The sequence below is a fragment of the Canis lupus genome, chromosome 8 (assembly GCF_003254725.2).
Source record: "Canis lupus dingo isolate Sandy chromosome 8, ASM325472v2, whole genome shotgun sequence".
Lineage (NCBI taxonomy): Eukaryota > Metazoa > Chordata > Mammalia > Carnivora > Canidae > Canis > Canis lupus.
This window is the reverse complement of record NC_064250.1, coordinates 17,285,033-17,300,292: the sequence shown is the minus strand read 5'-3', so window position 1 is coordinate 17,300,292 and position 15,260 is coordinate 17,285,033. Positions and strand designations below refer to the sequence as shown.

The window sequence follows — 15,260 nt, the reverse complement described above, 5'->3', positions numbered from 1 at the left end:
TAGTTTTGATAGAAAGATAAGATTAACACTTGTGATAGAGTGAAATAACAGTAGATTATAGAAGTCATAGAAAGGTTTAGGGAAGAAACCTGAATGTTTGCAGGACACAATTTATTCTTGACAATAAATGGTTTTTTAGTGTCTTACAGTGGTTTTGAAAGAGGGACGAATTTAAATTGGTTGAGGACAACACATTTTAGTTAGGATCCCATATGAGGAGAGGTAAAAAAGTGAGAACCAGCATGATATATTTGGGGAAACTTCCCAGTGAGAGTGGATGGCTTTTATTGCAATGTAAGGGAAATAGTTTTAATTGTGTGGTTGGATGTAGTTTGGCGATGCATGTCCAGGCAGAAGAAGCCATTGTAAATTAATGAACAATGTTTCGGGTAAAATTCATCTGACAATGTTAATCACTTTGTCAGGAAAAAGAATATCAGGAAAAGTGAATTAGGCTTTTAAAATCTTTTGATAGAAACAATAGCTTAAATTTTGGTGTCAGTAGAGATTGGAAAGAAACCAGTCTTGGTGACACATTTTCTAAGGGAAGAAAAATAGGGATCCCTGGGTGGCGCAGCGGTTTGGCGCCTGCCTTTGGCCCAGGGCGCGATCCTGGAGACCCGGGATCGAATCCCACGTCGGGCTCCCGGTGCATGGAGCCTGCTTCTCGCTCTGCTTCTCTCTCTGTCTCTCTCTCTCTCTCTCTCTCTGTGACTATCATGAATAAATAAATGAAATCTTAAAAAAAAAAAAAGAAAAATAGAAGATAATGATTTTGGGATATGATATTATTTTGAATTCAGAGTGAGGTTTCAAAATGGAGATTTCTTATGAGCAGGTAGAAATAGAGTATTAAAGTTAGGTCAGGGCTAGATTTTATATTTGGGAGTTATCAATCTAGAAGTGCCCAATGATTCATTATTTCTAAATTAGTATGTTTTCATTGACTTGAGTTTTAAATATGGAAAAATGTCTTTATTTTTATATACTTGAGTATATGTTTGAGCTTATCTTTGGGTATACTGAAGTTTTCTCTGTATTCTTACATTGCAGACCTCAAGGGAAATAAAGATTTCAGGAGCTATTGGACCGTGTGTGTCTCTCAATTCTAAAGGACCTTGTGTATCTGAAAATGTAAGAGACCTTTAGTCTAAAAAGAAAATACAGTTAATTTAAAGGGCAGGCCAACAAGAGACTTGGAGTGGCAGCCTATAGCATTTCTTTCAAAATTGTTTGTGTGGGCTAAGTTTTCAGTAGAATGTGGTTCAGTTTTCACTGGTATAATCTATTTGTGGTTTCTTTTTTTTTTTTTTTTTGCATGTCCTTTTTACCATCTACCCGCAAATTTAAACCTTTGTATTGTTACCAGTCTTCTGTATTTTTTATGCCTAAGTTATTACTTGCCCCAGTATGCCTAAAAAACCCCAACAATTGTGATTTGGAAATTTGGAGACTTCTAAAAGTGAAATCTGAATTTTTTTGTCTGTTAGGATTTCCAACAAAGTAAGCAAATGAGCCAGATTTTCATTTTAATTCCTTTCTTTTTTTTGTTATCCCATCTAGTGGTCAAATAATGTACTTTAAAGTGGTAGAATTGTGTAGCTATAGAGAGGGTGATGGTAATCATCTCTAAAATTACAGTGTTTAAAAATTAATTTTAAGCAGATTGCATGGTAAAAATTAATATCTAAGAATAGTGTTTTGGGGAATCAGACTGCTTAAATTATGGAATTCTGTTCTGAGAACCTTTATCATATGTGCCCATATTATGTGTTAAATCGGTACCTCTTTACACAGGTCAAATAGTTGGATAGAAAGATAGCGTTAATTGTAATTACTTCATTAAATGGTATATACTTTTAAAATCTTTAATATTGAAGAACTTGTATCAATATTTAGCAAGAATTTGGGGGCACCTGTGTGGCTCAGTGGTTGTGCATCTGCTTTCGGCTCAGATTGTGATCCCCGGGGTCCTGGGATTGAGTCCCACATTGGGTTCTCTGTGGGGGGCCTGTTTCTCCCTCTGCCTCTGTCTCTGCCTCTCTCTCTATGTCTCTCATGAATAAATGAATAAAATCTTAAAAAAAATACTTAGCAAGAATTTGAATTATCTTATAATTTTATTTTGTAAGAATTGCTTAATATTATTTCATGACATATTTCTATGACTTAAAAATCTTAAGCTTTTAACAGTCATTAAATTAGTTAGAAATGTGAAGCAATTTTCTTATTGCAGTTTTTTCCTTCCCTTTTTACCTTAATATATATTATAGTAATAAATTGGGGGTGTCTAACTGGCTTAATTGGTGGAGCATGCGACTGTTGATCTTGGGGTTGTGAGTTTGAGCCCCACATTGGTTGTAGAGGTTACTGAAAGTAAAATCTTTAAAAAAAATTGTATTCTCTATTTTTCAAACATACTATATTTTATTTTTACAGGAGATAGGAACGGGTGGCACATGTCAATGGAAGATATGTGGGCTCAGCCCCACTACAACCTTAGCTATATATTTTGAGGTTGTCAATCAGGTATGACTTTTATATTTGAAATACTCAATTTAGGCCATAGATATTTCATATTTTTTTCCAATAGTAATTAGACCCGAAGCTTATTATGTTTGGAATTTTTGTTTGTCATATTCTTTTTCTCAAGCTAAACTACTTGGTGAGAGGATAAACTGTAACCGAAACAGATGTTAAGGAAACCTGCAAATGCACAATATTGGGCAACCCAACTTTTATTCTCAGTTTTCCTTTTTTTCTATTTTAATATAAAATTGAAGCATAAATAAAAATTCTGTTCTAGATATGCATTTTTGTAATTAGGCATCAGGCTCCTCCTAGTTGTCACAAGGTGTATTATAATGATATATGAAACCCCTACAAGAATGTTTAATATATCAAAATTCATAGAAAAAGATTGTAAGGTAAAGATTCCTATATTTGAAAAGTTTTTTTTCTGGTATAAGAGGAAGTTATATTAAAGACGATATAATGTATAACTTACTGACTTTCATACCAATAGTTATGAGGCATAAAATGAATCACAAAGTATTGATGATCAACCTTCATAAGATAGGTACAGGAATTTTTTTGTTTAACCATCCAAATTTGTGAAAAGTAGTAGCTTTTATTGACCAAAAAAATAAGTAAATCAAGAATGCTTCTTGTCAAAGATCATAAGGAAAGTTTCTCTTATTGACCACTTGCTATTTCTGAGGATCATTATTATATGTTACTATTGGGGTCTTCTCATTAATAGTTTTCTATTGGTCATCTGTTCATCATATGATTTATCTTCCTAAAAGTTCTGTTTTCATCTCGTATACTGAAAGGTGAAGGACTTGGTTCAATTTCTCTTTATCCAGCTACTATTTTGCAAAATTGCCTTACTTATGCATTTGTGTATCTGTTAATTTCTTTATACTTCTCCCTTTATTTCGTCCTTTCACATCCTTCTGAATTATCTATTACTTGAAATTGATATTCTAGCTGGACTCACTTCTCTTATGCTTCATCATTTTTCCCCTTTCCCAGATCCATTTCTCTTTTATGTGGCAAAACACAACTCTTTGGTCTGCACTGGAAACAATCATCCTTCTATTGATTTTAGAATGAATTTCATTAAATAGGGTAACTATAAAAACACTGTAATAGATTTTGCTTATTTTTTACTTTTATTTTTACATAGCATAATGCTCCAATTCCTCAAGGAGGGCGTGGTGCAATCCAGTTTGTGACTCAGTATCAGCATTCAAGTGGGCAGAGACGCATCCGAGTGACCACCATCGCTAGGAAGTAGGTTGTATTAATTAGAGATTAAATTATCATATCAAAAGTATTCTGAGTCATGTTTCCAAACTGGGTTTCTGTTTTGAGAAACATCTGTAACTAGGAAATGAACATTTATAATAATAGTATTTTATTTCTTTTTTTTTTTTTTTTAAGATTTATTTATTTATTCATGAGAGACACACAGAGAGAGGCAGAGACATAGGCAGAGGGAGGAGAAGTAGGCTCCATGCAGAGAGCCCGATGTGGGACTTGATCCCGGGATTCCAGGATCACGCCCTGAGCCAAAGGCAGACGCTCAACCACTGAGCCACCCAGGCGTTCTGCATTTTATTTCTTTTTAATCCAGCTTATTGGATGTTCATTGTTAGGAAATGTATAGCCATTTAAAAAATGACTCCTAAGACACATTCTTTGAAATATTCTTTTATTTACCATATTCTTCTGAGAGGAGGAGCAAAACTAATAAACATTATCCTTTCATAGGCATTAACAATATGTACATATATATACATACATCATAATATAGCACAATAATTAATAGCATTACTTTTCAATGAAAAAGTTCTTAGTCCTAAAACAGACTCTTAACTAAAGAGTACAAACAGGGTTACTGGAAGAGAGGTGGATGGGTAATGGGCTAAAATTGGTGATGGGCATGGAGGGAAAAAGAATATATAGAAACTTTAATTATATCATTTTATCATTAATAATTGAATTAAAGACAAAATGAGAAAACATTTTTTGATAATTTTGTTCATTTTCCAGCTTAGTAAATGAGAATTATTTAGGCTGGAGGAAAACTCTTATTTTGTTGTATTTCCATGTTTCTGCCTTTAGAAAATTGGAGCAATAAGATTGAAAAGTCTGACATAGACTTGTGTATTTCTGTGCACATGTAAACCTATACATATATGTGTGCTCTTTTTATACTTGTAAAAATCTTAATGTCTTAAGGAATGTGTTTGGAGATCTATCTTTGCAATTACTTTAGAAGACTTTATTAGGTTTGGATATATTTTTCTGAAAAATAATGCTATACTGAAACTATTAGTGATTTTAAATAATGCTGACTTTTTAGATAATGTTGGAATTTTCAAATATGAAATAATTTTCTGCATCATTTTAATTTACGTCTGTGTAGTAGCCAACTGTGGTATTGTGACTTTAATAATTCAGCAGCATCTCTCTGCTTTCTTCTTGCCTTTAGCTGGGCAGATGCCCAAACTCAAATCCAAAACATTGCTGCGTCTTTTGACCAGGAAGCAGCTGCCATTCTTATGGCCCGGCTGGCAATCTATAGAGCAGAAACAGAGGAAGGACCAGATGTACTTAGATGGCTAGACAGACAGCTCATTCGACTGGTAAGAAGTAAACAATGTACTTTTCTCAATATATATACTTTCGTTTGTCATATTTGTTGCTTATGATTTCTTTCAACATACTTAGCAGTTTAACTGAAAGACTGTATGAGGAATTTTGATTCAAGTTGCTGAGAAAGGCATAGTAATGAATGGTACATTTCTCTCTTCCAGTAAACTAAAATACCTTTTTTCCTTAAAAGAGTGACACTTAAGTAACTTTTTTTCTTTCTTTCTTGTTTTGGGGCTGTTACCACATTAGTTTCAAATTTAATCCTAAATTATTGTAAATTTTTTTATTGCTTTTTTTTTTGCATATTTTTCTTCATTGCTATTGTTTTAGTTTTCTAATTTTATTGAGAAGTTAACTGTGATTTAAAAATTATGCACGTTAACATACAAAAATATAGGTGGGCCTTGATTATCTGGATCTCTATTAGCAAAATGTGTGTTAGTAAAATTATTGATAATGCTGATTTACTTGGGTTTTTAGTATGGCAGGAACCCACTACTTAACGTTTTAACCTAGAATGCTTAATTAAGTTCTATTCTTAATGTTCCATTTTTTACTCAGCAAACTCTTGCCTATTATTTTAGTCAAATAGGCTAAAGAGAACTGTTAAGAACTCTCTGCTAATCTATCAGATTTCTGTTTGTAGCAGGAAGATTTGCATTCTTTGTTTAGATTTTCATGTAGTTTTAAAAGTATTCTTCAATGAACTAATCTTTGTTTAATAAAATTACTCATTTTTGTAGCATCATCCAGGACTTTTTTCTTTTACTTTACTTTCACGGGTGTTTTTATACTAACACCTGTCTGTGGTGAAAGGAGTGTTTTAACATCAGCATGTCTTTTTACAAGAAGAGTCATAAAACTTCTCATCAAATCAACCACTGCTTGAACACCATAAGTACAAATGCCAACCCAGTTCTTCCAAGATGAACCATTGTTTCTAGATAGGAATATAAAGTATTAAATATATTTTGACTTTGCTAGTTTAGGACTGTGGAAATATATTCTTGAATTGCACTATCATTTAGCAGTTTGACATGACATTAGTGAAATCTGTTGGCTCGTCAACCTAAATAGAGAAGCTGTTATTTTTTAGCTGATTGCATAAACTTCTTCAGCATCATATGATATGTTATCAATGCATTCATTTATTGTATTACTTTAAAATGGAACATTTTCAGTTTATCAGACTGCATCTTTTTTTTTAAGTATTTATTTTATAGAGAGTATGCCAGTACATGAGTTGGGGGAGGGGCAGAGAGAGAGAATCTTAAGCAGACTCCCCACTAAGCGTGGAGCCTGACATGGAGCTCCATCTCACAAGCCATGAGATCATGACCTGAGCCAAAACCAAGAGTCAGAAGTTTAACCAACTGAGCCACCCAGACACCCCTCAGACTGCATCTTATCCTAGCATTTTACTTACTTTAATTTTACATGTTGGTATTATTAGGTTCTATTATAGTTCTGTGACTTTTTCTCTCTTTTTTTTTAAGATTTTATTTATTTTGAGAGAGCGTGTGAACGAGTTGGGAGAAGGGCAGAGGCAGAGGGAGAGGAAGAAGCTGAGCAAGGAGTCCCACATAGGGCTCCATCCTAGGACCCCAGAATCATTACCTGAGCCAAAGTTGCTGAATGAACTGAGCCACTCAGGTGCCCTGACTTTTCCTTTCAGGGTAATAAGTTAGTAATCTGACATAGTTTGCTTCCTGAGCCTTTTCAATGGATGTGACTTTGTTTTACTAAATGCCTTGTTCTTTCGAGAAGAAAGTGTTTGAAGTGATCAGCACCTTTATTTGCCAAATGACTGTGATTTGTAGTAGAGTGCTTTTGCCATTTTGTGAGAACTACTACTACATTTGTAGGTTATCTCATGTGACACAAAACAAAGTACAACTTGGGTTATCAGCTCACATAAAAACCCACTGATGGGGATCCCTGGGTGGCTCAGTGGTTAAGTGCCTGACTTTGGCCCAGGGCGTGATTCTGGAGTCCCAGGACTGAGTCCCGCGTCGGTCTCCCTGCATGGAGCCTGCTTCTCCCTTTGTCTGTGTCTCTGCCTCTCTCTCTCTCTCTCTCTCTCTCTCTCTTTGTCTCTCATGAATAAATAAATAAAATCTTAAAAAAAAAACCCCACTGATTAGTAGCTTTCATTGTAAAGATTGATCTTTTCTGTGTCCCTTGTTGCTTAAATGTGGTGAAATGACTCAGAAGATTGTAATTCTTCAGAATTCTCTGTGGGGTAATGTCTAGAATATTCTGTCTCACACTTGAACTTCAAAATTTGCCATATTGTTTGACATGCTTGTAAAACACAAACACTATTAACGTATAAAACAGAATGGCCTTGTAAAGAACTAAATGAGTTACAAAAAGTACAAAATTACAAAAACATACACTATAATTCACTTCTACACATTCTGCAATTTTGTAGTATTAAACAGCAGTGCAAGGGTTTTGCGAATAGAGAATAGAAGAGTCATAGCACGATGAAAATTTTACTATTATTTTCTGCCACACCAATATAGTTTGTCTGTTCCTATAAGTCACTTGGCAAATGTGGGTAAGAGGAAGTTGGTGGAGGTAATTTGAGGGAGGGGCTGATATCGTCAGACTATTGTTCTGCTTTCTGTGCAAAATAGTTTGTTTACACCAGTTATTGGTGGCTTCCCTTGTCATATGTCAAAAACTGAGATTGGAGTTTTCCAAATGAGCATAGTACTACTGCATACTGCCACATGGGAATGAAAAATGGCCAAAAGAAATTGCTGGGGCACGTGGGTGGCTTGGTGGTTGAGCATCTTTGATCCTGGAGTCCTAGGATCCGGTCCCACATTGGGCTCCCCATAGGGAGCCTACTTCTCCCTCTGCTATGTTTCTGCCTCTCTCTGTGTGTTTCTCATGAATAAAGAAATAAAATCTTTTAAAAAATTAAAAAATAAATAAAAATAAAAGAAATTGCTAACAGGTAACTTGGAAACCATCTATCACTGTGGCTGACATCATATGGTATGCAAAGTTCAAAAAACACATTTTTATAGATTTTAAAGAACTCCTAGTGACTAAGAAACCCTCATATATAGTAAAAGTGGTGAGAATGTAATCTTTACATTTTTCTAATTGATGGAATCACATTAACATACAGTTGAAGTGAAACTCTAGGTGATGACCAATGAACCTTAGTTATAAAAGCTGTTCTAAGACTCATTTTTTGTACTGATTGTGCACTGCTAAAATTTCAGCTGTAACAGTGATAACACAAATAGAGAAGGGATTAATAGTACCTTGTAGGTACTATTTATAGTTTTTTCCCAATGGAAAAAAATCTATGAAATTATACTAACAAACTTCTTTCCTCAATTTGGTATAGTGAATGTAATTATTTTCTTTTTTCTTGATGACTCAGGCTTATTTTCATTAAAAATAAACCTCTTTTTGGGGCACCTGGGTGGTGCAGTCAGTTAAGTGTCTGACCATGGTTTCAGCTCAGATCATGATTTCAGAATCATGAAAGTCCCAACGATGTGGGACTCGTTTTTTTTTTTTTAAATATATATATATATATTTAATGTTTTTTTATTATCAGGAATAAAGCTTGCATACACAAAAGCTCAGTCACACTTGTAGGCTGTTTTTATATTCCCATTGCATCCTCCAGCCGAAACCTAACACGGTGTTGCATGGATCACAGATCCTCAGTACAGCACCTGTGGGTCGTTTTGTTTCCTCCTAAAGGACCTTTGGGTCACCAAATGAACCATTGTTTGATTCCAGTGATCAGCAAGCCCGCATTGTGACATGTTGTGCTCTTCTGAAGATAGGCAAATAAAGGCAATGAAATATGTCTACACAAGTAATATCAAGAGCTACACTTTATTTTTTTACTTTGCAGCCAGATATGGCATTAATGGTTTTGTAGGTGTGCCTGTCATTTAAAAGCTCTGTAAAGGAGATCTTACGCACCCCAACAGTCCAGAGGGAGACCAGGGCGTCTAGAGGTTAAAAGGTTCTGTCCAAGGTCATGGTGGTAAGAAGTGAGTAGAAATCACCCTCGGAGTCACCTGCATTGGCCTCTGTGCTCAGCGTGGAGTCTACTTAAGATTCTCTCTCCCTCTTCCTCTGCCCTTCCCATTCATGCTCTGTCTCTGTCTCTCTCTAAAATAACGACATCTTTTAAAAAAAATCCAAACATCTTTTTAAAAACTCTTTTGTAGGTAATGGGCAATGTACGGCCAGATTGGTGCTGTGCCACATTTGCTTCTGACACTTTTAATGTAAGCCCTCGCTCCCCTTGGTCATAATCATTTAAGCTATTGGTTTCAACATATGCTTTGTCCCCTCATCCAGAGTCTCTTGTTTGGGTCCATCTTGTGCCCACCTTCATCTTCATGGACCTATTCCTTACCTTTTTTCATTTTTGTTCTTTACTTTTTTGACTCTTGACTTTTTCTATTGAATGACACCTTTTTCACAACTTAAACTTGATATTGGATTTTGTTTTTTCATCTTTGACCTTTGGTTTACCCACTAACCACAAATTGTGTTTTCCTTTTAGCTGTACTGCTAGCTACAGTGGATAAACAGTTTATCTGGTCCAGGAAATCTCTTTTGTTTAAAACCTTTGGAACTTTCCAGCAAATCCTACCCCAGCTAGGTTTTTCCTTATTATACCAGTGAAACCAGGCACTTAAGTTGTGCTGTTTCTTGTTTTCTGTGTTTTCTTAGAGAAAGAGAGAGAGAGCGTGGGAGTAGGGGAACAGAGAGAGAATCTTAAGCTGGCTCCATGCCTAGGACAGAGCCTGATGGGGGGCTAGATCTTACAACCCTGAGATCCTGACTGAGCCAACCAGGCTCTCCTGTTGTACTGTTTATAACGATGATCATATTTGCCATTACCATTTTCTTATAGAGATTGTGCTTTGACCTTTAGGACTCATATATGTATCTGCCTTTATGTGTATATAGTTACTGAATTAAAGACAGGACTAGATTTTTTGTGTTGATATTTTCACCAAGAAAATTGTATTATTGTTGCTTTATCTGCCCAATCTTACTCCTTCTGAATAACTCCAACCATGGATCTTTGAGACACCTCCTTTATACTTCAGACTTTTTCTTCCCATCTGTATTAGTGTTTTGGTTAGATTGTAAATAAGGACTATTTCTCAAGATTCCAGTAATCAGTGCTAGGGCACTTGATAAGTGTTCAAAATTTTTAAGTAATTCAAAGATTAGAAATATATGTATGTACATATTATGCAAATTTTGTATTGTTAACTGTGGTAAAGTTTGGCTGTATTTTCAAAAAACAAGTTATACACATTTAACTTCTGGATATAAAAGAATGTTTTTTTTTTTAATTGATTATTATTATTTTTTAGGAGGGATGGTGGGAGGCGCAGAGGGAGAGAGAAAATCTTAAGCTCCACACCCCGTGTGGAGCCTGATACAGGGCTCGATCTCACAACCCTGAGATCATGACCTGAGCTGATGCCTAACTGACTGAGCCACCCAGGCACCCCTGGATACAGAAGGATTTTTAACACGAAATAAAAAGCAGGAGCCATTAAATAAAAATATTCAACGATTTTATTATGGGGGCAGCCAGGTGGCTCAGTTAGTTAAGCATCTGACTCTTGATTTTGGCTCAGGTTATGATCTCGGGGTTGTGAAATCTAGTCACATGTTGGGTTCTGCACTTGGTGGGGAGTCTGCTTCAGATTCTTTACTTTTCCCTCTACCTCTGCTCTCTCTCTCTCTTTCTGTCTCTAAAATAAATCTTTAAAAACTTAGAAAGATTTTATTACATTAAAATGAAAAAGATCTATTTGGCAAAAGTACCATTACAAAAATTTAATGTCAACTTGTATGTATGACTTATATATGTATATTTTTATACATATAATGGAATATGGAAATTTTTATATATATGTGCTTTCACAAATGAGTAAGATTTGGGGAAAAATGAGCAAATGTCTTGAACAAGGTATTAGCCAAAGAAGGAATCCAAGAAACCAGTAAACATATGAAAAAATTAACAATCTTATTTATAATCAAAGTTAGAAAATAGAGCAAGATAATTTTTATTTATCAAATGGGTAAGAATTAGAAAAACATAATAATGCTTAAGAGTTGGTTAGTATTCAGGGAAATGGACAGCTTCATAGCTTGAAGGTTTGGAGTATGAACTGTACAAGTTCTATAAACATCTATATTACCTTATATTGAGAAGGCAGTTGATGATATATATCAGAAGCTTAAAAACTGCCTTTTACCTAGAAATTCTCTCTCTAAGAATTTAATCTAAGGTTATAACAGGATAAATGCTAATAATGAGGGATTAGATAGTGATATGAAAATAAATGTTCATTATACAAGCAAAAGTTTTGGACATAAGTTTGAATACATCTCACTCTAAAAATTATTAGCCTTTTGGACATCCCTGGTTAGCCAAGCATAAAAGTGAACAATGTTTTCATTACCCTCATTAACCATAACGTAAGATTTTCCTAATGCTTTATTTTAACAGAATTCCAGGCACAATTTAAAATGTGTATATTTAATGTTATGTGATCAATAGTTCTGAATAATGTATGACTACTGGTTTTGCTCACAGAGTCTTTTCAGTGTATTTGACATTTTAGATTTCAGGTGTATTTGCTATTCAGATCAACAATTCAGGAGAATTTTCTGCAATGATGGAAATGTTGTATAATCTGCACTGTTATGGAAGTACTTACTACTCATATATAGCTGTTGAGCACTTGAAATACGGCTAGTGCAATTGAGGAACTGGATTTCTATTTAATTTCAATTTATTTAAATTGCCACATAAAGCTAGTGGTTATATTGTCCAATGAAGATTACTCTCTTATTTTTTTTTTAAAGATTTTATTTATTTACTCATGAGAGACAGAGGGAGAGAGAGAGAGGCAGAGACACAGGCAGAGGAAGAAGCAGGCTCCATGCAGGGAGCCGGATGTGGGACCTGATCCTGGGTCTCCGGGTCACTCCCTGGACTGAAGGCGGTGCTAAACCGCGGAGCCACCCAGGCTGCCCAAGATTACTCTCTTAATCAAAGTTCATCAGTGAAGTATTATTAGAGGGCATTAAGGACAACAATACTCTTATTTCCAAATACCAAGATCTGTTTTCTGAGGATTAGCTCTACAACAATAGCTTTGCTATTCTTTGCATGACAGTGGTTCTGATACGATTTTTCTTGGAAGCCAAAAACGTGATCAAGCCAATTATGCCTTTTTATGTGCTCTATACAGCACAGATAATTACATAAATCATATAGTTAAACATTTTAGGAAGCAAATGCAACTGCACTAAGTATAGCAGTGAATCCTTTGCTATTTTTAACTTGTTTTTTGTACCCTTGACCATATGTGAGTACTAAGCTGAACATTGCCAGGATATAGACCAATTGCATAAGTACTATAAAAATTTTTTCATATTCGAGACTCTGCTCAAGAACAAGGTGAGAAAGCTAATGTTTGTTGAATGCTTACTGTTAGTCATTGTGCTAAGCACTTTCTCCTAAGTTTTATCTCAGTTATTTAGTTGCATTTTGTCACATTATTGTGGAGGGCTTATTTCTCGTTCACCAGTGTATGTGCCTCCATTTACCTTAATATCCTTCTAATTTCTGCCGTGGTGTTTATTCTTTGTTTACCAGTTTACTGTTGGTCTCATACTTTCTTTTCCTCAGCTTTTTTTTTTTTTTTTTCTTTGCATTGTTTCTGTTGTAGAGTTTTATACCATCAGCTTGCTTTTGTAACCACTATGGTAGTTTGATAGTTGCATCTTCCAGTTAGTAGGCTGTTGTCCTTTTCAGGCAGAGTCTTAAAGGGCACATGTTGAACTCTCTGGCCATTATCTAAGAACTCTGTTTGCTATCAGAGACAGTTTTAAAAAATCCAAATATTTGAAAATGAGTTATTACTGCATTGGAGCCAATGTATTGTTTGTTTCTAAATTCAAGTGTATTTTGTTGGGTGTAATTCTTCTCGATAAGTATATAAATAAATTCCAGTTTTATCCCATATCAAGTATCTACTTTCTAAAGAGTAATAACTTTTTTAAAAAATATTTTTTATTTATTTGAGATGGGCAGCCCCAGTGGCCCAGCGGTTTAGTGCCGCCTTCAGCCAAGGGCATGATCCTGGAGACCCGGGACCGAGTCCCGCGTCAGGCTCCCTGCATGGAGCCTGCTTCTCTCTCTGAGTCTCTCTGTGTGTCTCTCATTAATAAATAAATAAAATCTTAAAAAATTTTTAAAAAATTTATTTGAGAGAGAGAGAGACAGAGAGGGAGCACATGTGCATGAATGTGAAGGGGGCAGAGGGAGAGGGAGAATCCCAGGACTCTGGGATCATGAGCAGAGCTGAAGGCAGATGCTTTAACCATCTGAGCCACCCAGGCGCCCCAAGAATAATAACTTTTAAAAAATAGAATATGTATAGGTAGGAGGGTTAGTAGTATGCCAGGGAATATATTACTAACACATTTTATTTTATTTAGTGTCAGAAATTTGGAGAGTATCACAAAGATGATCCAAGTTCCTTCAGATTTTCAGAAACTTTCTCCCTTTATCCACAGGTGAGTAGGTAAAAGGTCCATGTTCTTTTCTTAGTGTTGACAATAGTATTGAGTCTCACTTTTCCTGTTGTATAAGAATATAGGACCTGTTATATTAGGTTATTTTTTTGGTAATGTTTTAAGTTTTGGGATAGCTAAGAAATTGATACTGTGCTTGAGTAGTCATTGAAAGGTGTATAGTATTTTTATGATTGCCTTCAAAAGAATCATTTATTTCTGGTGAAAGAAATTTACATTGGAACCCTACTCTGGGGTAGAAGTAGGTGTGAGGCCGATTAGCTTTCCATTTGATATAAGGAATCTAATTACAGTAGTACTGAAAGGAAGTAACTTGACCAACCAGCTATTTTTACAGCATGGTACCATTACCTGAGAACAATTTTATGGGGATATACCAAATAAATAGAAAAGAAGCTAATTTGATTTATCTTAGAGAACTTTTGCCTCTTGGGCAGTGGAATCTACCTGTCTTATTTTGGTTGATATTTTTAAAAGCTTAGGTTATTTATGTGATGACTAACAGAACATTTATTCAGCTGAGGTCTATATGCAGGGAACTTTAAGAGAATAAAGATGACTGGCACGGATCTCATTTTCAAGGAGCTTTCAGTCTGAAGGGTGAGAACTGAAATATACCTAACAGAACAGAAGGGGAGAAATGCTGTAAAATATACACAAAATTTAAGGGAAACTTACAGGAATCCTTCCAAGTAAGTGGTGTGATACATCTTTTTAGAAGAGGGCATTTTAGCTTAGTCTGGAAGGAGGATTATATTGAGACATGGAAATTCAAATTTTTGCCCGTGAACACTTTGCTTAAGGCTTTAACTCTCTTTTCAGGACTACTATTATTTTTTTTGAAAATCTTTCAGTGATCTGTATTGTAGAAACTTCATGTTTATACAGGGAGATGTCCCTAAATCTCTGGTTACAATTTTGGAGAAGTAGGAAAGAGCAAAGTCTATTTGCCTTAAGTCAAGCAAAAACGTTTCTTAGGACTCATATTAGTAGCAGAAACTTAAAGGAAAGAGATTGAGGGCATTAGCCTTAGTATTTGACTGAATGCTGAACACTTTCCTTTCTTTCTTTTCTCTTCCAACTCTATGCCTTCTTTTTAGGCTTTTAATAGTTAATAGATCTCCCAAGAGATTGGGGCTTTTCATCTTTCCCCCTCTATTGGAAATAGCAGAGGACCCACAAAAATTTTTTTTCTTTGTGGTTTCTAAACACTCTTATAAAAGGTAACATAGACTAAATTTAAGGAAGGTTTTTATTTCTAAAATATTTACCCCCAAATTTACCAATTACATATTGCTGTGAATAAACAGGAATAGCTAAAGTGGTAAGGGATGAGACAGCCTCTCCATGAATTCTGATCACAGAAGAAAGAAAAGGAATGATAATGTCATTGAGTGACATGTGCTGGGAGAGACCTGTGGATGAGTCCCAGACAGGAGCATCATGTAAGCACTTGAGCCCTGAGTGCT

General features: G+C 35.2%; 1 protein-coding gene across 7 annotated transcripts in view; it reads left to right on the top strand.

Annotated features, from left to right (window-relative positions):
• Positions 1-15,260, top strand: part of SEC23A (SEC23 homolog A, COPII coat complex component) — an 85,199-nt gene that overhangs the window by 24,314 nt on the left and 45,625 nt on the right. For all 7 annotated transcript variants that reach the window (XR_004818291.2, XM_035720175.2, XM_035720171.2 and 4 more), the window contains exons 11-15: positions 1,054-1,134; positions 2,440-2,529; positions 3,692-3,798; positions 5,003-5,156; positions 13,696-13,773. Coding sequence is in view for 6 of the 7 variants with exons in the window: in XM_035720175.2 (XP_035576068.1) it covers positions 1,054-1,134; positions 2,440-2,529; positions 3,692-3,798; positions 5,003-5,156; positions 13,696-13,773 (510 nt within the window). In the remaining variant the exon portion in view is untranslated. The remainder of the gene's footprint in view (positions 1-1,053; positions 1,135-2,439; positions 2,530-3,691; positions 3,799-5,002; positions 5,157-13,695; positions 13,774-15,260) is intronic.